The sequence below is a fragment of the Trichomycterus rosablanca genome, chromosome 6 (genome assembly GCF_030014385.1).
Source record: "Trichomycterus rosablanca isolate fTriRos1 chromosome 6, fTriRos1.hap1, whole genome shotgun sequence".
Classification (NCBI taxonomy): domain Eukaryota; kingdom Metazoa; phylum Chordata; class Actinopteri; order Siluriformes; family Trichomycteridae; genus Trichomycterus; species Trichomycterus rosablanca.
Genome location: NC_085993.1, coordinates 4,190,142 through 4,211,511, shown reverse-complemented (window position 1 = coordinate 4,211,511; position 21,370 = coordinate 4,190,142). Strand labels below are relative to the sequence as shown.

The following is a 21,370-nucleotide window of genomic DNA, read 5'->3' as shown; positions in this document are numbered from 1 at the left end:
CTACATGCAGGATAGTGGATAAATGCATAGTATTGCCTGACTTTCCATATGTGATAGTCTCTCTGTGAGACTCTCTGTGCACATGATGGTCTGCTGCCCTCCTTGGTCAGGGTGGGGTCAGGTGACCAGATTATTTCTTAAACGTGATTTGGTGCATGTAATCACTTTTATTGGTTGTATTTATTCTGTCTTTGTATTCGTGTTCCAGGTTGCTATGGTGTGGCACCTGAGAGTGTCACCAAAGACTGGAAATGTGCCCGCTGCAGTGCCAGCGCCTTTACTGAGGTTAGTTTCTAATGTATACCTTCTTTGAAAATTATTTCCAAATATATTAATATTAATATTAAAACTAAACCAAAGCAGAAAGGAATTGCTGAGTCATGATATACACCGATCAGCCAGAACATTAAAACCACCTCCTTGTTTCTACACTCACTGTCCATTTTATCAGCTCCACTTACCATATAGAAGCACTTTGTAGTTCTACAATTACTGACTGTAGTCCATCTATTTCTCTGCATGCTTTGTTAGCCCCTTTTCACCCTGTTCTTCAGTGGTCAGGACCCCCACAGGACCACCACAGAGCAGGTATTATTTAGGTGGTGGATCATTCTCAGCACTGCAGTGACACTGACATGGTGGTGGTGTGTTAGTGTGTGTTGTGTTGGTATGAGTGGATCAGACACAGCAGCGCTGCTGGAGTTTTTAAACACCTCACTGTCACTGCTGGACTGAGAATAGTCCACCAACCCAAAAACATCCAGCCAACAGCGCCCCGTGGGCAGCGTCCTGTGACCACTGATGAAGGTCTAGAAGATGACCGACTCAAACAGCAGCAATAGATGAGCGATCGTCTCTGACTTTACATCTACAAGGTGGACCAACTAGGTAGGAGTGTCTAATAGAGTGGACAGTGAGTGGACACGGTATTTGTTGTGTCTGATCCACTCATACCAGCACAACTCACACTAACACACCACCACCATGTCAGTGTCACTGCAGTGCTGAGAATGATCCACCACCTAAATAATACCTGCTCTGTAGTGGTCCTGTGGGGGTCCGGAACAAGGTGAAAGCAGGCTAAAAAGTATGTAGAGAAACAGATGGTCTACAGTCAGTAATTGTAGAACTACAAAGTGCTTCTATATGGTAAGTGGAGCTGATAAAATGGACAGTGAGTGTAGAAACAAGGAGGTGGTTTTAATGTTATGGCTGATCGGTGTAAACCACACAAACCCAGGAATACTTTAAAAACCCTCTACAGTAGACATGGTGCTTTGCTTCATCTACGAATGCAAAGTAAGACTTTACTATGCAAAGCACAAATTATTAGCAAGGTCCAGAAAGGTCACGTCTGACATTTTATGAGATTTAATGCAAAGTGGAGACGTGTCCTGTTTTTTTAAAAGTTCACCTTTCAGAAAGTTTTGGAAAACAGGGATGTTGTGTTCTCCAGACCAAAGAGGAAAACTGACCATCCCGGTGGTTAGCAATGCAAATTCAAAATAGTATTGCTGTGTGTGCTTTGTGTTGGTATTTTGCACATCTGAGCAGCCACTAATGCTGAGGGGTTCAAACACGTTTAGCATTTCCCGAAGCAATACAGACTGTTATGTTACACAGTGTTAAGTACGCTCCTGTCCCAAATTTTTTGGAGTTTGGTACAGCTATCAAATTTAGAATAAGCATATACTGTATATACACCGATCAGCCATAGATCAGTGTTAGTGTGTGTTGTGCTGGTATGAGTGGATCAGACACAGCAGCCCTGCTGGAGTTTTTAAACACCGTGTCCACTCACTGTCCACCCTATTAGACACTCCTACCTAGCTGGTCCACCTTGTAGATGTAAAGTCAGAGACGATCGCTCATCTATTGCTGCTGTTTGAGTTCGTCGTCTTCTAGACCTTCACCAGTGGTCACAGGATGCTGTTGACTGGTTATTTTTGGTTGGTGGACTATTCTCAGTCCAGCAGTGACAGTAAGGTGTTTAAAAACTCCAGCAGCGCTGCTGTTTCTGATCCACTCATACCAGCACAACACACACTAACACACCACCACCATGTCAGTGTCACTGCAGTGCTGAGAATGATCCACCACCTAAATAATACCTGCTCTGTGGTGGTCCTGTGGGGGTCCTGACCACTGAAGAACAGCATGAAAGGGGACTAACAAAGCATGCAGAGAAACAGATGGAATACAGTCAGTAATTGTAGAACTACAAAGTGCTTCTATATGGTAAGTGGAGCTGATAAAATGGACACTGAGTGTAGAAACAAGGAGGTGGTTTTAATGTTACGGCTGATCGGTGTGTATATATATATATATATATAATTATATATATAGTTTTTTATGGTATATATATATTCATATAAGTTCTAGATATTAAAGGAGCAAGTAAATAAAAAGTTCGTATTAAAACACATGCTGTTTTTAATGGCTCATGGTTCAGCACATTAACAGAACGTGACTTCAGAACGTGTCTCTAATGTTTCTGTTTCTTGTTATCGTACAGAGCTGTTGTTTGTGCTCGTTACGAGGCGGAGCCTTACACAGAGCCAACAACAACAAGTAAGCACTTCCTGCCTCTCCAATCTTTAAACAGTTCCCGCTGTATCTTGAACTTCTGCTGATTTGTGCTGTATGCTTTGTGCTCGACGTTACAGGTGGGTACACGTGCTGTGTGCGGTGGCCGTGCTGGAGGCTCGGTTCATAAACGTCACAGAGAGATCTCCAGTCGATCTCAGTGGAATTCCCCTACAGAGATTTAAACTGGTAAGAAACTCATGGTGCTGGAACTGGAACATGGAGCTGAAACTCACCCAACCATAAACCCACCTTCCTTTTATAATGGATTAGGTCCTAAAATGTTTCATTAATGAACTTAACATCTAAATCTAATAACCGTTCTGACGGCACAGTGGCTCAGTAGGTAGCACTGAGCACAGCAAGAAGGTCCTGGGTTTGATTCCCAGATGGAGCGGTCCTGGTCCTTTCTGTATGGAGTTTGCATGTTCTCCCTGTGTCTCCGGTTTCCTCCAACAGTCCAAAAACATGCAAGTGAGGTGAATTAGAGATACAAAATTGTCCATGTCTGTGTTGGATGTTAAGCTTGAACGGATGAATCTTGTGTAATGAGTAACTACCGGTCCTGTCATGAATGAAACCAAAGTGTAAAACATGACGTTAAATCCTAATAAATAAATAAATAAAAACTAGGGCTTTCACACGATTAAATTATTTTTAATCGAGATTAATTTTTAATTAATCAAGATTTATTAAAGAACCAAATTAATCGATTAATCGACTGCAAAAATAACTAAGCAAAATTTGAAGTTATGCACATTTTTATTGCAAGAAAATATTATTAATTTATGATAAAATTATTAAATATAAATTATTTTTAGAAAGCCAGCCAATGCCTATATATTGTTGTTAACAGCTACCCATCTTCCAGCCAGTTATTTAAAATAACAAGTGACTGTTCACATTATGTGGCAAAAGTGAGGATTTTTTTCCTGTTCGTAACCCTGCCACTGAAAACAGGAGCTCAGGGTACTAATATGAACCATTTCTAGATGCAACACGTACAGTATAACGTCATGTCGACCCACATCGTTAACTATGTTAAAGCGTCTACTGTCCACTGCGATCCATTTAACACCAGTGTTTGTAATGTTCCCACGACGTGTACAGTCCATGGACTTTCCATCCAAATTCCTCTGAATTAAAGTTAGACCGAGTCTGAGCTCATTTTGCCTGTAACGTGTATCTGTGTGCGCGGACGCCCGACGAGACAAACGCGCTCTGACCAAAGATGATATTAAAGCGTCAATTAGTAACTGTAATTTTGTCTAGTGATGATTTCTCACGCTTTATTTAAAACAAAAATTATTATTCGAAACACCCCACAACATTTTACAATATGTAGAAGCAGCAGCTCGAGTAATTTGTACCTCACGACCGCAAACTGGAAAAAGACCCGTGTTATCGCTTTACAGTATAAACACAGTGTTGCTACATTAAAGCAAATTACCACAGTGATGTATGTTTAAAGTGGCACAAACATAGCCCAATAAAAAACGCTTGATTAAAAACTGAACAACATCCCTAATAAAAACAGTTCTTGCTAATGCCCTTGCCCTCCCCTAGGCTGTCGGGCCCTACTGCCCTTATTCTACCCTCTAATACTGTCAAACTGTTTTAAACGTATTTAAACTGATACTGTTTTTAATGTCTAATGGTCTGAAACCCTTCAGCACATATATTCACCCTCTTGACTTCCAACAATGCAAATATGATCATAAACTTTCTTACAAATACAAACTTGAGGACTTTTTTATAAACGCATTAAATTCCTGCCCCACATAACCGGTCCTGCCTTAAAATAACTCACCAGAGTAAACAAGGTGTTAGAAAAACCAAATAAACAAACAAACAAACTCTTGACTTCTCGCTGGCATGTGATTTGTGTACAGAAATGCTACTACTGTAAGAGGAGGATGAAGAAAACCACGGGTTGTTGCGTGCAGTGTTCTCACGGGCGCTGTCCCACCTCGTACCACCCAACCTGTGCCCAGGCTGCTGGCGTCCTCATGCACCCGGATGATTGGCCCTTCATCGTCTATGTCACCTGCTGCCGGCATAAAGGCCCCGTCCAATCAGAGGTACGGGATTTTAGTACTAAATGTATATATAGAGTTGGTTGAGGAGGAGAGCGGTGTTCATAATTTCATGATAGGGATTTTTTTTACTAACGTTTAAAGTCCATGAATCACCAGATTATTCAGTTAGTCAAGGCGCATCAGTAGAGTTTTTGTTTTTGGTTTTGTTTTGCATTTTGTCCCCATATTTAATAAGATAAGATTCCTTTATTGATCCCCATGGGGAAAATTCGAGTATTACAGCAGCTTTAGTACAGTGTAAGTACAGTAAATAGAGTAAATAAAATAAAATAAAAAATATTAACTATGTGATGCAATTACTATTATACAGCAGTATGACATTTACAACTATATAATAAAACACTATATATTCAATATGTAAATATATACATATGTGTGTATAATGAAATGTAGAGTCCAGTGCTGGGAAAGGGGGGGGCGGGGTATTTGAGTTATTGTATGTGGGGGGTGGGGGGGGGGGGGGGGGCAGTCTGTGTATTCTGCTATTGTTATGCAGTCTGATGGCAGTTGGCACAAAAGAACGCCTGAACGCTCCGTCTTGCTCTTTGGTGGAATGAACCTATTAGACTTAAAAAAAACTGCCCAGCTGCCATAGTTCCTCATTGAGAGGGTGAGAAGGATTGTCCAAGATGGCCCTGATTTTGTCCTTTATCCTCCTCTCACACACTACATCCAGACTGTCCAGCTGCAAACCCACAACAGAGCTGGCTTTCCTCACCAGCTTATGTAGTTTTTTGGCATCTTCAGCCTTGATGCCACCACCCCAGCACATTACAGCAAAAAAGAGGGCGCTGGCCACCACAGACTGACAGAGTGGCATCAGTGTTGTGTCCAGTCCAGCTTGTTGTTTATATGTAAGTCCACCCTCTCCATTTCTTGCAGTTCTTATAGTGCACCCCTCATGCAGTCAGTGCCGAGACGCTCTCTGCATCGTTTCACCTGCCAGAGGTGAAGTGTTACAAACTCCTTCTATCACTATACACTACGCTGTTGGTGGCACAGCAGGATAATCCGCTAAGCTCCCCGAGCTCGAATCGCAGCTCTGCTACTAGTCGGCTGGGCACCCTCAAGCAGGCACAGTTGGCAAATATCTGTAGCAGACAGAATTGTATAAGGACCTTGGTTGCTTAGGGCACCAATACGAAGGTGAAGGAGCGTGGAAACTAGGGCATGGCTCTCTGTGCATGAAAACAGAGCTCATGCACAAATTTACCGAAGAATGGGGGAATATGAAGGGATTGGTGGACTGTGCACACATAGAACAAAAAGATTTGTTTTTTATATCAGCAGGTGCATCATAAAATAATTTATAAGTGCTAGGGCAGAAGTGAATAAGACATTACATAAATAAATACACAGATACACACATGAAAGAGTTAGGAATGGCACTAATGATGCAAAGAAAAACAAATCTCACCAATTAATCATAAACCGAACCTGAATGGTGCCCATTGAAAGAAATAAACCAAACCTGCTAAAACTAACCTATACAAAAATACAGGAGGTGTTTCTACACCTCCTTGTTTCTACACTCACTGTCCATTTTATCAGCTCCACTTACCATATAGAAGCACTTTGTAGTTCTACAATTACTGACTGTAGTCCATCTGTTTCTCTGCATACCTTTTTAACCTGCTTTCACCCTGTTCTTCAATGGTCAGGACCCCCACAGGACCACTACAGAGCAGGTATTATTTAGGTGGTGGATGATTCTCAGCACTGCAGTGACACTGACATGGTGGTGGTGTGTTAGTGTGTGTTGTGCTGGTATGAGTGGATCAGACACAGCAGCACTGCTGGAGTTTTTAAATACCGTGTCCACTCACTGTCCACTCTATTAGACACTCCTACCTAGTTGGTCCACCTTGTAGATGTAAAGTCAGAGACGATCGCTCATCTATTGCTGTCGGTCATCTTCTAGACCTTCATCAGTGGACACAGGACGCTGCCCACAGGGCGCTGTTGGCTGGATATTTTTGGTTGGTGGACTATTCTCAGTCCAGCAGGGACAGTGAGGTGTTTAAAAACTCCAGCAGCGCTGCTGTGTCTGATCCACTCATACCAGCACAACACACACTAACACACCTGTGGTGGTCCTGTGGGGGTCCTGACCATTAAAGAACAGAGTGAAAGGGGGCTAAAAAAAGCATGTAGAGAACAGATGGACTACAGTCAGTAATTGTAGAACTACAAAGTGCTTCTATATGGTAAGTGAAGCTGATGAAATGGACAGTGAGTGTAGAAACAAGGAGGTGGTTTTAATGTTATGGCTGATCGGTGTAACATAGGGTGTTATAAAAGATTCAGAACAAAAGCTGCCGTGCATGTATAGACGTGCCCAGACGCCCCTATCCATGCTTAGAATAGCAGAGAAACAAAACAGCACATACGAAGGGACGTGTGGATAAATAAAATCAAATATTTTTTAATGGTCAAACTAGAGGAGATAGAGAAACTACAGTATATACAATAATCATACATCACATTAACACATAATCCATACAGGGCGGCACGGTGGCTCAGTGGGTAGCACTGTCGCCTCACAGCAAGAAAGTCCTGGGTTCCATCCCCAGGTGGGGCGGTCCGGGTCCTTTCTGTGCGGAGTTTGCATGTTCTCCCCGTGTCTGCGTGGGTTTACTCCGGGTGCTCCGGTTTCCTCCCACAGTCCAAAGACATGCAAGTGAGGTGAATTGGAGATGCTAAATTGTCCATGACTGTGTACGATATAACCTTGTGAACTTATGAACCTTGTGTGAAGATAAACTACCGTTTCCGGTCATGAATGTAACCAAAAGTGTAAAACATGACGTTAAAATCCTAATAAACAAACAAACAAACATAATCCATACATACAGAGTATGACTAATACTAAACCCTACAAATACTGGTCTCGCACAGGCAATAACAGAACACTCTCTTTCGCTCTCTCATGCATGACCCGCCTTCACAGTAGAAAGCAGTGAATCCGACTTGCTGCCTGATGCGCCTGCGCAGCAACTGATCCTTCACCTGTGAACAAAAGGGGGAAAAAACACAAGCACTCGTGTTACACGCTATGCTGGCACGTAACACCGAGTCTCGGCGAGGCACGTACACACTGAACTTTGCAAATATCTTACCACACGAGCAGGCGCCTCGACCAGACAGCAGAAGTCACAACTGTGCATGAGCAATAAAGCCTTCCCTCCTTCCTTCAAGTATCCGGCCATTCTCGGCGGATATTAAAATTGAGGTGAAATTACCTTCAGAACCCAGTGAACTAGAATTCTTAAGACTTGTGCAATATTTTTGCTAACTTGGCCAGTGACTATTTGCAGGAAGCCTGGCTTAGTTTCGACAAAGCTTGTTTCAATAATCAGCAAATAAAGGGAAACCATTGTGACAGAAATGAACTGTCAAGTTTTTTTGCGTTGCCGTTTAGCTCCTTTGGGTGTTTAGGTCATGCAGTCGTAAATTACACTAGTCCACTACTGCTGGGATCCAGGGTTTGAATGGTACATGTCCATGGTACAGACATGATTGGGTATGTCTGTATGAGATGTTGGCGGCACGGTGGCTCGGTGGGTAGCACTGTCGCCTCGCAGCAAGAAGGTCCTGGGTCCTTTCTGTGCAGTGTTGGCATGGGTTTCCTCCGGGAGCTCCGGTTTCCTCCCACAGTCCAAAAACATGCAGTCAGGTTAACTGGAGACACTAAATTGCCATATAGGTGAAGGGGTGTGTATGCGATGGACTGGCGGCCCCGTCCAGGGTGTTACTGCTGGGATAGGCTAGTGAGCGAGTGAGTGAATGAGATGTCCGGGGCGTGTAATTGCATTGCACCCAGTGATTCTGGGCAAACCGAACCCACCACAATGTGGTAAAACACGAGGCATGTTTGCCTTAATCATTATCTTTCTGCACAGTGGTACAGTTCTGCTAGAACAGGCAGGGACCTTCCCCAAACTGTGTATTTATAGTTCAGGTATCTGTATATTTCTAAGTGCGATACGTCTGTGCTTTTAACAAACATCTTAACATCACCACCACATCATCTGCTAGTCCAGGGCGTGACCCTGCCTCTAGAGTTTCACTCAATTTACATTCGTTTGTTTGGTGGCTGCACACGTGCCAGCGTGTCTCTGCTCATGTCTGTGTTTTGCACGAAATCATTTGAATGCTGGTGTCATATTTGAGTTCGTGGTCATGGGATTATTGCATTACTGTGAGTGCCAGTCTGTGCAAAGTGTGGTTTCTTTTGGTGGTGCTTACATCACTGCAGGGGGAAGTGATGACAGTCTTGTAGAGAGATAACACATACTGTACAGGAAACTAACTTCTGCACAGTTTAATGCACGGCTTCTGTTTCTTGACTAAAATGAAAAAGACATTGGAAATAAAGAAACCATACATTGTGTGATGTGCCAAATCTATAGCACATTCATTTATTTATTTCTCTAAAACCCACAATAAATGACTAAAGAACTCAGACTCTTAAAGTGGTGTTTAAAAAAATATGTACAGTAGATTCATAAAGTATTCAGACCTATTGATATGTTGCACACTTTGTGTTGTTGATTTGGTTTTAACACTTTGATACTCGGGAGGCACACAGTCTAACGTTCTAGCACACCACTGCGGAGTCGGCAGAGCCACCGACCTGGCCGGGCGTCCACACAAACACAGTTGGCTTGCATGTTGGTGGCATGTTTTTCCACTGACGTGCGATATGAGATCTCTGCGACTGGTCAATGCACCTGCACGAGGGGTTTTGGGGGGGGGGGGGTTGGGGTCGTAGTCACATGTAGCATAGCATGGCTTTCCAGGAATCCAACCACGGCAGGTGATAAACAGCTACAGATTGGACACGGGTCATGGGGGCTCGTGGTATGCAAAGCAACATATAGGTTACAGCTGGCGGCACAGTGGTTCGGTGGGTAGCACTGTCGCATTACAGCAAGAGGGTCCTGGGTTTGACTCTCAGGTGGAGCAGTCCGGGTCCTTTCTATGTGGAGTTTGCATGTTCTCCCTGTGTCTGTGTGGGTGGGTTTCCTCCGGGAGCTTCGTTTTCCTCCCACAGTACAAAGACGTGCAAGTGAGGTGAATTGGAAAATTGTCCATGACTGTGTTTGACATTAAACTAGAACTGATGAATCTTGTGTAACCAGTAACTACCGTTCCTGTCATGAATGTAACCAAAGTGTGTAAATCATGATGTTAAAACCCTAATAAATAAATAAAATATAAGCTACAGCTAGTAACTAGCTGTAATTAAACATGGTTTAATTTTCCATGGGTGTCCAAACCTGCATAAAACCCCCTCATTCTATTGCGTCTGTCCAACAGCGGAAGAAAGAAGCCATGAGAGAAATCCATGCAGGCCAGAGAGTGATCTGCAAGCACAAGAACGGTCGATACTACCAGTGCGAAGTGGTTCGACTGACCAAGGAGACGTTTTATGAGGTCAACTTTGACGACGGCTCCTTCAGCGACAACCTCTTTCCTGAGGACATTGTGGTAGGTGGACTCAGTGCTTCCCAACTGCCCAGGTTAAGACAGAACCAAGATTAAGAACAAAGGCTGACCGATACAGGGTTAAACATCTTTATTATAGATACAAGAGGATCCAGAAGCGTAATGCACAATATTTAAGTACTTTTACATTTATTAAATGTATACGGGTCATTCCTACAATTCGTTGCCTTTTGTGTCCCCAGTACTGATCACTGTATTTATTAAGTAAATTTCAAATAATAAAATTTCTAAACATCTTACTGAAATAATTCACACTTTCAAATACAAAACACAATGTTTTCTACACCCATACCCAAAATAAAATGACTGTATTCATATTGTTTTTATCTCTTAGACACCAGAGGTCTTCTCATGTCCCCAGTATATGAGCTTTAATCATGAAAATATCTCAGTCTTTCAATCCTGTTTAAAAGCTTTTGCTTAAGTCCCTCTAAACCTTGGTTTTATTTTTCTTTATGAGTTCCATGTTATTGCTGATTATGAGGGTTTTTCACACGTCCCTCAGGTTGCCGTCCACCCTGTTATTTCTTACTACTGTCTCTTAAAATGAAGAACTGTTTTACATACTGACATCATTTCCTGGAGCTCACATGATCTATTTAGAGGGAAAACAACTGTGGAAGATGAGCGGCTTATTAAACTCCTCATTTTAATGTTTTTTCCACATTTCATCCTAAAAGTCTTATATGGTCGACCATAACATGTCCACCCTGTTATGGGATATATGAGAAAAAGCAACACGATGTGATCATTTTAAATATAATCACACTAAAAAGCAGAGCATTCTTTTTTTTCTCACTCACTAGTTAATGGCTAATTTTATGTCAGAATGTCCACCCTGTTATAGTCCAACCTGTTACGACCTAATACATAACAGGGTGGACGTCACAGTGTATATGAGGTGCATGTGTAATTTAGCTTGACCAATATTAGTTTGGCAAAGTATAACACGTCCTTTTTATAATAAAACATGAAAAACAAATAAAAACAGTGTTTCATTTTCAAAAAGTTTTAAGCTCCAAAAGGCACCAAATCCCAGGAATGACCCTTATATTTTTGAAATATGTTCATATTCATATTAGATTGACTAATTTCTGTCCACAAAACTGACCTCCACCAAGTGCGATGACATTTTATAAATACAAACCTGGCATTTCTTGGCATTGATCGTCCGGGAGGTACAGAGGACATCGCAGATACATAAACACCTAAACATCTGGAATGGCTTTCCATAACATTCTGAAGTGTGTCTGTTAGAACTTGTTCCAAGTCTAAAGGTCAGGCACAGAGAAGTCCGGCTCACAGTCAGCCCTCCAGTTCATCCCAGAGGTTTCAGTGGGGTTGAGATCAAAGCTCTCTGAGGCCACGAGATGTCAAACTTGGACGTCACGTCAGACCTTGGCTGCGTCTTAAATCACATACTTAAACAGTACGTACTAAACTCGGAGCAGTGTGCATTTCTCAGCCAGTAAAGCAGTACACTCTTTCAGTACGCAACTGTGCCGTATGCACTCAACCCTGGACATCTTCCATCCTTACCATCCTTACTTACCAACGTCACGTGATGCATAATGTCACATCGCCACAGTTATAACAATTTTAAAATCAGACTAAATGAATTCCATCTATCAGCTCCAGTTGAATTATGGGATAGATTATCGGACTGCAGTGTGCTTTGTTTGCATACTCAAAAATGGCTGCCCATGCAGTAGGTCATCCGGCTACTTTTCGCGTACTGTTTTCTGTGACAGTACTTTGACAGTATATATTGTCTAAGCAATAGAGGGTTCAGGGTCTTGCTAAAGGGCCCAAGACCAACCTGGCGGTGGTGGGGCTTGAACCAGTGGCCTTTTGATTACTAGTCCAGTACCTTAACCACTAGGCCGTAACTGCCCTTATGCCCATAAAATCTTTTTTATTATAGACATATAGTTGTTGGTAAGCACACGGCTGTTATTTGGACAAATAAAAACGATTATGGCTCTATTCTCTATTATGGCTAGAATGTACTATATGGCCAAAAGTATAGGGACACCCATTTCCAACAGATATAAAACCAATCATATAACATTAATCACGTGCTTCAAACTTTACAGCAGCAGCTTGGGGAAGGTTCATACAGACGTGCATTTTTAAGAGCCCTGACCTCAACCTCCACTTCAGCCTTACTGAATGCCTTTGGGATGAATTGGAACATTGTTTGCAAGTCAGTCCTGCTACTCGAACATCAGTGACTGACCTAACAAATGCTTTTTTGATAAAATAGTCACAAACTCTCACAGACAAGCCTTGCCAAGAGAGTAGGGGGCAACTACAAATGCCCAATGCTCTAGAATGGGATTTAAACTACGCTAATAGTCAGATGTCTACATATTTTTGTACTAGGTATATAAAAATGTACGTGTGGTTTGTGTTGATATAGAGTCGTGACTGTGCCCAGTTGGGTCCTCCGGCCCCCGGAGACGTGGTGCAGGTGCGCTGGACTGACGGCATCGTTTACGGAGCAAAGTTTGTGGCTGCCCGTGTCATCCAGATGTACCAGGTAACTTAACACTTCAGCGTTTCAGTCGCCACGTTCGAAGGAAAATGAGTGAGAAAAAATTATTTAACTTAGTACTGGGTTTACACCAAATCATTTCCTGATCAGATGTGGGTTAGGATTAATCTGTAACCATATCAAGGTTAAAAGGAACAAAGGCTTCAGATTTTTTTATTTATTTATATCTTTATAAAATGTAGTTTAAAACTTCAAGTTCTCATCAAAAGCCAGGCTGAAATAGGCCGCTCAGGTGGCGCAGCGGTAAAAACACACGCTGGAACCAGAGCTGGGAACTAGAATACATCATATCGGCTAGGCTGAGCTGCCACATGAACAACGATTGGCCTGTTGTTCAGATATGGGCGGGACTAAGCCGGGTGGGGTCTCTCTCTCATGACTGGTGCAATTACAACCTCTGCTGGCTGATTGATGGTGCCTGCACAGAGATGAGAAAAGAGTGCTGTCAGGGTGTGTCTCTCCATACACAACACTGAGCTGCACTGCACTCATCAAAGAGTAGGTGATAAGATGCATACGGCGTGCTGCCCACGTGTCGGAGGGTTAGCTTGGGTTAGCTTTGGTCTCCTCAATGGAGAGGAGAGGAAGCGTGACGCAATTGGACGCGCTAAAAAAAGGAAGAAAAAGGGGAGAAAATGCATTAACAAAAATATTTTTTTAAAAGCCAGGCTGAAAAAGTGCAATACCAATCAAAAGTTTAAAGACACCGGCTCAGATTGTTTTTTTTCCATTTATTATCTATTTTTTAACATGAATAAACAAATCAAAAACTTTCAATAGCTCCATTCAGTAGTCACGTACAATGCCTTTCCAGCACTCAGGTTTGTGAGTGGCATGTTGGTGTAGTGGTTAGCACTGTCGCCTTACAGCGGGAAGGGCCTAGGTTTGATTCCCTGGTTTCTACCAGCTGCTTTGGTTTCCTCCCACAAGTCCAAAGACATGCGGTCGGGTCATCTGGAGCTGCTTAAATTCTCCAAGTGTGAATGTGTGTGCGAATAAGTGAATTCTGTACCAGCTGTAAGCAGATTGTGGTGCAGATTCTGATCATGTTAAACTTAATCAGGATCAGGACTCGGAAATGTAAAACAGTGACATGAACATAAATGGAACTAGTTTAACATCCAGAATGTGGATCAGCGTATATTGTAATTAGGGCTGGCTCGATACCACTTTTTTATGTCCGATACCGTTACTGTACATTGAGTATTTGCCGATACCAATCCGATACAGTCATTTCTCCTCTCAAACAACTAAGCAGTAATAATACACGTCTCAGTGCACCATGGGTAAACTAGCTATCTAAATAACAATGCTCAGACTGTGAAACTAATATTCTAAAGGAATAAATACAGGAGCTACAACATCACATTTATACAAAACTGCTGTTTTTATTTTCACTTTTACACACAGAACATTTAGCAGCATTTTTGGTTTCACTTACTTTCCAGCTGTTGTTCACGTGACACATCTCGCTTTACGGCGTGTCTTCCAAATTGTCTACAATTGGAAGATGTGGATGTCAATCAAAGGCGATGGACCAATTAGAATTGACGTAGAGTTGAGATTTTCTGTTAAAGTTCTGTCACGTTTTTAGTTTATTAAAAACCAAAGCGCGCTTATTAAAACCCTGCTGGATTTTGAAGAGGACGTCTGTGGCTAAACGGGAAACGATGTAGTTTGTTTTATTTCATAACACTAATGGATTAATGGTTGAGGATGTGAGAGATCTTCAAGCCAGGACAAGATAGGCTTTCTTTATCTCAGGTGAGCGATTTATCATTTATAAAGTGATTTTTATTGTGTTTAAACAGTGTTTTAGATGTGGCAGTAGTAGATGATTTTTATTGTGCTTAAACAGTGATTTAGATGTGGCAGTAGTAGATGATTTTTATTGTGTTTAAACAGTGATTTAGATGTGGCAGTAGTAGATGATTTTTATTGTGTTTTACACATTGTGTTTAGTTGTGGCAGTAGTAGATGATTTTTATTGTGCTTAAACAGTGATTTAGATGTGGCAGTAGTAGATGGTTTTTATTGTGCTTAAACAGTGTTTTAGATGTGGCAGTAGTAGATGATTTTTATTGTGCTTAAACAGTGATTTAGATGTGGCAGTAGTAGATGATTGTTTAAAATGCTAAAAGTTGAAGTAGATCAGTGTGTTTTAATTTCTGAATGGCTGTTGCAGATGAGTTGTAGATCAGTGGCACATGTTAATGATGTCATCAAGAGTGAGTGGCAGTAAACGGCACTTTACATATTACTTTACATTAATGGTTATTTACATTAAGTGTTATTTACATTAAGCAAGAGTATCGGATCGGATTACACGTTTCTTTCCTTCCGATATCCGATCCAGTGATTTGGGCCAATATCGGATTGATACAGATACAGAGTATGGGATCGGTGCCAGCCCTAATTGTAATTGGAAGCGTCTGTGTTTGAGGAACCAACAGTGAAACAGATGCATCGACGGTACCAGACTGAGCTGCACTTCACTGCATACACCATAACTTATAACGTTATTTACATTTCATTTTCGGCATTTAGCAGACACTTTTATCCAAAGCGACGTACAGTTGTGACAGTACACAATTTAAGCAATTGAGGGTTAAGGGTCTTGCTTAAGGGTCCAACAGAGGCAACCAGGCAGCGGTGGGGCTTAAACCGTCAACCTTCTAATTACTAGTCCAGTACCTTAACCATTAGGCTACAACTGCCCATCATACTCTAACAAGCCCAGAGGTCTTTGGAGGTCAGGTCTTCCAAAGATGAGACTGGACGTGAGTTAGGGTGTCACTGGAAAGACGCGCCCTATAAAAAAAGCCATGCAAAAAAAAAACGTCAAATCTGTTCATCATGTAGAGCTGTCTAAACCTGGACAAGGCTTTTAAAGACCTGATGTTTTTCATTCTCAATGACCCTGGGCTGCCTGCAGTGATTACAGCAAGAGCGGAATGTATAAATAGAACCCAGTAACAGGTAATGTGAATGGAACGCTCCTACAGAATCGGCGCTAATGATTGTAAGAAACGCTTTCAGACCTTCTGATTGTAATTATTAGTAAGAAATGCTGTTATTTGCATTTATTCAGTTTGCGTCACACAGATGATGTCAATGAAACGCTCGATCGGCTTTCTAACGAGTTCGTGTTTTACTTCACAACCGGGAAAAGTTTGGAGGTTTTTAATTATAAGCACATTTACAAAATAACGGATTATATTCCTAATGGGACACGCGCTTATGAATGTAATAGCATCTGGAAGAACAGAAGCTAAGGTGAGCAGCGGTTATGGATTTTTTGCTGCGTTTGGGATTTTGCCCGCTGTGCCATAATTTGCAATGAAAAGAAAATGACAGTTTAAGCTTTTAACTGGTACCTAGGAAAGTAAAGGCACGAAGTAAAACGGCAAAACACACTCGCTAATCTGTTATTGTGTTTATCTGAATTTACATATTATTTGTTTATTTCTATGCTACATTTCCAATATACTGTATGTTTTGTGTAGATTATATTCACTCGTGACTCGACTCGTATTTTGTGACTTGTGAACATCTCTGCTTCACACCAACACCAACATTTCATCCCTGCTACACCGGAATCAGCAGCTTAAAACCTTGACCATAAATAAGCAGAAGCGATGATGTAAAGTTGGCTTGGTTGTGCACAATGAACAAACAGCCTGACTTTTTTTTTTGGGTTAAATCTCACCATCCAAACAAATTTTCCTCTTTGCATAGCTGATAAATCTGGGTTTTCTTTCCAACCGAGGCAAAGCAACAGTCAATTATGCTGTAATTATAATGGTCATACACACAGGAAGCCACTCAGATTCTGGTCCAGTCACTTGTAATCTCACGGTTGGACTACTGCAACTCCCTTCTGGCAGGTGCTCCCAAGTTCACTATTAAACCCTTGCAGCTCATTCAAAATGCAGCCGCTCGTCTGGTTTTTAACCAACCTAAACGCAGCCACATCACCCCACTGCTGCGTTCTCTTCACTGGCTTCCTGTAGCTGCACACATTCAGTTTAAAACACTGATGCTCGCTTACAAAACTGCTCAGACAGACGTGGCCTGTAGTGTAAACGTTAGACGTGAACTTTAAGCTGTAACTTGTGTGGTTTTGTACAGGTGGAGTTCGAGGACGGCTCCCAGCTCACCGCCAAGAGAGACGACGTCTACTCATTAGACGAGGAGCTGCCCAAACGGGTCAAAACCAGACTGGTGAGCAACATGCATTAAATGTCTAGACCTGAGAAAAAATGAAATAACCAGCCTAATAGCTTTATTGCATTTCTTAAAAGTAACACTTCAATCAGGGCTTCGTGTCTTTCACAAAGAGCCGTACTACACAAATAGAGAGTCACGCTATGTTCTCAGTGAATCGTTCGTTACTTGTGTTGACACCTCAACCACAAAGCACAGGATGCATTTTTGCAGCTGCAATGATAACATCTTTGACATTTAATACATGAAGAGCTTGAGCTCTCAGTGGAGATGAGCTAACATATAAGACTGCTGCACCATCCAACCGCTTACAGTAACCCCATTTTAAGGTCTTATACAACCCCAAATCAGAAAAAGTTGGGACAGCATGGAAAATGCAAATAATAAAAAACAGAGTTTCTTACATTGACTTTGACTTTTATTTGATGTCAGACAGGATGAACCTGAGATATTTCATGTTTTATCTGCTCAGCTTCATTTCATTTATTAATAAACATCCATTCCTGCATTTCTGGCCTGCAACACATTCCAAAAAAAGTTGGGACAGTAAAACATTTACCACTTTGTAATGTTGCCGTTCCTTTTCAACACACTTTTTTGCACCGAGGAGACCAAGTGATTTAGTGTTTCAGCTTTTATTTTGTCTCGTTCTGCATGCAAACACGTCTTAAGATGTGCAACAGTACGGGGTCGTTGGTCCATTTTTTCCAAAGGAGACATGGAATGCTGATTCATCTGACCACAACACACGTTTCCATTGTGTGATGGTCCATCCCAGATGCCTCAGAGTCTAGAGAAGTCGATGCCGCTTCTGGACATGGTTAACATAAGGCTTCTTTTTTGCACAGTAAAGTTTTAAGTATCATTTGTGCAGTAACTCTGTATTGTAGAGCTCGATAAAGGTTTGATAAACTAATCCAGACCTGGGCATTGTACGGCCCGCGGGCCACATCCGGCCCGCGAGACATCCCCAACCGGCCCGCATGAGATTCGTGGCAATTAAAATTTTGATGTGAATAAATGTACATCACACATGCAATATAACAGGACTGTTTTGACGGGAGCTCTGTGTCTTTAAATATCCGCAAGTTTGGATTTACGTGTGTGTGTGAGTGTATCAGCTTCACTGTAATGCGAACAGAGCTGAGTGTGATTGACGGTGGAGTTTTTAACAAGACGTGAACTTCTGAAGTATTTATTTACTGAAGTCAGGTGTAATGCTGTTTAACGATCACAATTTAGGCTCTAAATCGCTGTTACGGTACTAAACAGAGAAATACAAGAACATGAACGATGCGGAGAGTCACACCTGAAGCTTCACTAACTAAACTGCAAAAGCAACACGGACTTTTTATAAAGTTTAACACATCCAAAACTGAAGCAGTCAGGACCAGCTTTGTCATTTTAAAAAGAAAATCCAGCAATAACAAAGGACTGAAAAACAAATGAGGTAATTAGACTCAAAACAAAATAGTGTAAAGTTTAAAAACCTGCACATTTTGTTCACATTTGTTTTTGTTTTTGTTTGCATTTGTTTGTTTAAATAGTGAAATATTGTTGATGTTTTTACTCTGCTTACTTCTAATTTTCTGATTGTAACATCTAAACATTAACAGCTTATTAGAACTGTACAATTTACTGCTTTTCATAAAGAGTGGACAGTTGTAGCCTAGTGCTTAAGGTACTGGACTAGTAATTAGAAGGTCGCTGGTTCAAGCCCCGCCACTGCCAGGTTGCTGCTGTTGGGCCCTTGAGCAAGGCCCATAACCCTCAATTGCTCAGACTGTATACTGTAACTGTAATGTAAATTGCTGTGGATAAAGCCGTCTGCTAAATGCTGAAAATGTAATGTAAATGTAAATAAAGAGATAAAATTAATATTGAGCAGAATTAAGTTCACCTTATTGGTCCGGCCCTCCACAACAGTCCCAGTTTCTTATGTGGCCCCTTGGGAAATTTAATTGCCCACCCCTGAACTAATCCCTCACCCATGTGGTTATATCAGCTATATTTGAGTGGTGGTTCTTGATGCAGTGAAGTCTGAGGGATGGAAGATCACAGGTGTTCAGGTTAAGCTTGCACCTTTGGCCTTTACACACTGAAATTCCTCCCGATTCCTTGAATAGTTTAATGATATTCTGCACTGTAGAGGAGAAATATGCAAATCCCTTCCAATCTTTCTTTGAGGTTCATTGTTTTTAACATTTCAATCATTTTCTCACACATTTGTGGATAAACTGGATCCTCTGATCATCTTTGCTCATCAGAGACTCTCAGCCTTTCCTGGATGCTGCTTTTATACCAAACCATGATTACAATCACCCGTTCACATCACCTGTTTAAAATCACATTATTATTTAGTTTTGTTCACCTCATTACTAGCCCTAAATTGCCCCCGCCCCAACATTTTTTGGAATGTGTTGCAGGAATGGATGTTTATTAATAAATGAAATGAAGTTGAGCAGATAAAACATGAAATATCTCAGGTTCACCCTGTCTAACATCAAATAAAAGACAAATGTGCTGGGTGTCAGTTGTAGCCTAGCGGTTTCTAACATTTACATTTACATTTTTAAAGTACTGGACTAGTAATCGAAAGGTTGCCGGTTCAAGCCCCACCACTGCCAGGTTGCCACTGTTGGGCCCTTGAGGAAGACCCTTAACCCTCAATTGCTCAGACTGTATACTGTCACAATACTGTAAGTCGCTTTGGATAAAAGCGTCTGCTAAATGCCGAAAATGTAAATGTAAATGTTAGAAACTGTTTTTTTTATTTGCATTTTCCATACTGTCTAACTTTTTCTGATTTGGGGTTGTAGTTTGTGTGGCCCCATCATAATCCCAATCCTGTGGTTTCCTTCCAGTACCGTGCTATAAATGAGTGCATAATTTACAGAACGTTAGCAGAGGGATCCTCCCATTTGAAAATTAAAAGTGTAACTGGTATTTTCTTGCACATTAAAGTGAACAAATATCCTAAATTAATACCAAAAGTATACATTTAGTGCTAAAACATGATGTTTTAAGATGAGAAGCCCAAGCAGACTACAGACTGAAATAATCTAGTAATGTTATTATGTGGATAGTGTTTCTCCAGGCTATCCTGTCTATCAGGCTTCTTAAAAGCTCATTCCTTGTTGCTCTAATGGTATACACCAATATTGGTCCTGGCCATCCTCTTCCTCTCTTACCTTCAGTTCTGCCAAGCATTATTTTCCAATGAACTGGTTCTTCTCATAATATGCCCAACATGAGAGCTTCAGTTTGGTTATCTGGGAGTGAGAGATCAGGTTTGATCTGGTCAAGAGTCCATGTGTTTGTCTCTTGACTGTCCAGGGTTTCTCAAAAGTCTGTTCAGCTCCAAAGTTCAAAGGCATTGGTCTTCCTCCTGTCCTGCTTTTTTATTGTCCAGCTTTTACATCTGTAAAGAGGGCAGTACAGTGGCAGTAAAGTGGGTAGCGCTGTCGCCTCACAACAAGAAGGTCCTGGGTTCGATCCCCAGGTGGGGCGGTCCGGGTCCTTTCTGTGTGGAGTTTGCATGTTCTCCCCGTGTCTGTGTGAGTTTACTCCGTGTGCTCCGGTTACCTCCCACAGTCCAAAGACATGCAAGTGAGGTGGATTGGAGATGCAGGGTTGTCCAGGACTGTGTTTGATATTAAACTTGTGAACTGATGGATCTTGTGTAATGAGTAACTACCGTTCCTGTCATGAATGTAACCAAAGTGTAAAACATGACGTTAAAATCCTAATAAACAAACAAACCAAAGAATTGGTTCTTCTGCTAATGTGCCCAACATGAGAGCTTCAGTTTGGTTATCTTGGAGTGAGAGATCAGGTTTGATCTGGTCAAGAGTCTATGTGTTTGTTTCTTGGCTGTCCAAGGTCTCTCAGAAGTCTTTTCAGCTCCAAAGTTCAAAGGCTTTGGTCTTCCTCCTGTCCTGCTACACGTCTGTAAAGAGCTGCAGAGATCATCACAGTCTGGACAATTCTAAAACAAATCTTTACAAGATCTTTTCAAGTTCCTTCATTCTGGTTCTGCTGGGGAGCGGTCTGTGTGGTATTTCCTGACTGCTGGATCCTTTGCTGATGACCTCTATCACTATTAACTTTAGTGTTTTTTTCCTGTGGCCATGATTTTGTCTTCCTCTCACGCTGCACTTTAAGTTTGCTTATCGGGACCTTCCTGAGAGCGAGGATAGAAGCAGAATAAAGAGATTTGGGGAGTCTGCTTCAGTACATGATTTTATTTAGCCTGTCATTCTGGAAAACCCGGTCAGGATTGTAAAAATAGGTCGGTCACCTTGCACAGAAACTAGAAAGTAGGTTGGCAGATGCCCTGAAAGCACATACAGTGTATCACAAAAGTGAGTACACCCCTCACATTTCTGCA

General features: G+C 41.6%; 1 protein-coding gene across 1 annotated transcript in view; it reads left to right on the top strand.

The window, feature by feature from the left end:
* kdm4aa (lysine (K)-specific demethylase 4A, genome duplicate a) overlaps window positions 1-21,370 on the top strand; it is a 62,436-nt gene that overhangs the window by 29,009 nt on the left and 12,057 nt on the right. The window contains exons 15-21 of the mRNA XM_062997292.1: window positions 209-285; window positions 2,516-2,571; window positions 2,667-2,775; window positions 4,479-4,667; window positions 10,008-10,178; window positions 12,619-12,738; window positions 16,885-16,977. Coding sequence (XP_062853362.1) covers window positions 209-285; window positions 2,516-2,571; window positions 2,667-2,775; window positions 4,479-4,667; window positions 10,008-10,178; window positions 12,619-12,738; window positions 16,885-16,977 — 815 coding nt within the window. The remainder of the gene's footprint in view (window positions 1-208; window positions 286-2,515; window positions 2,572-2,666; window positions 2,776-4,478; window positions 4,668-10,007; window positions 10,179-12,618; window positions 12,739-16,884; window positions 16,978-21,370) is intronic.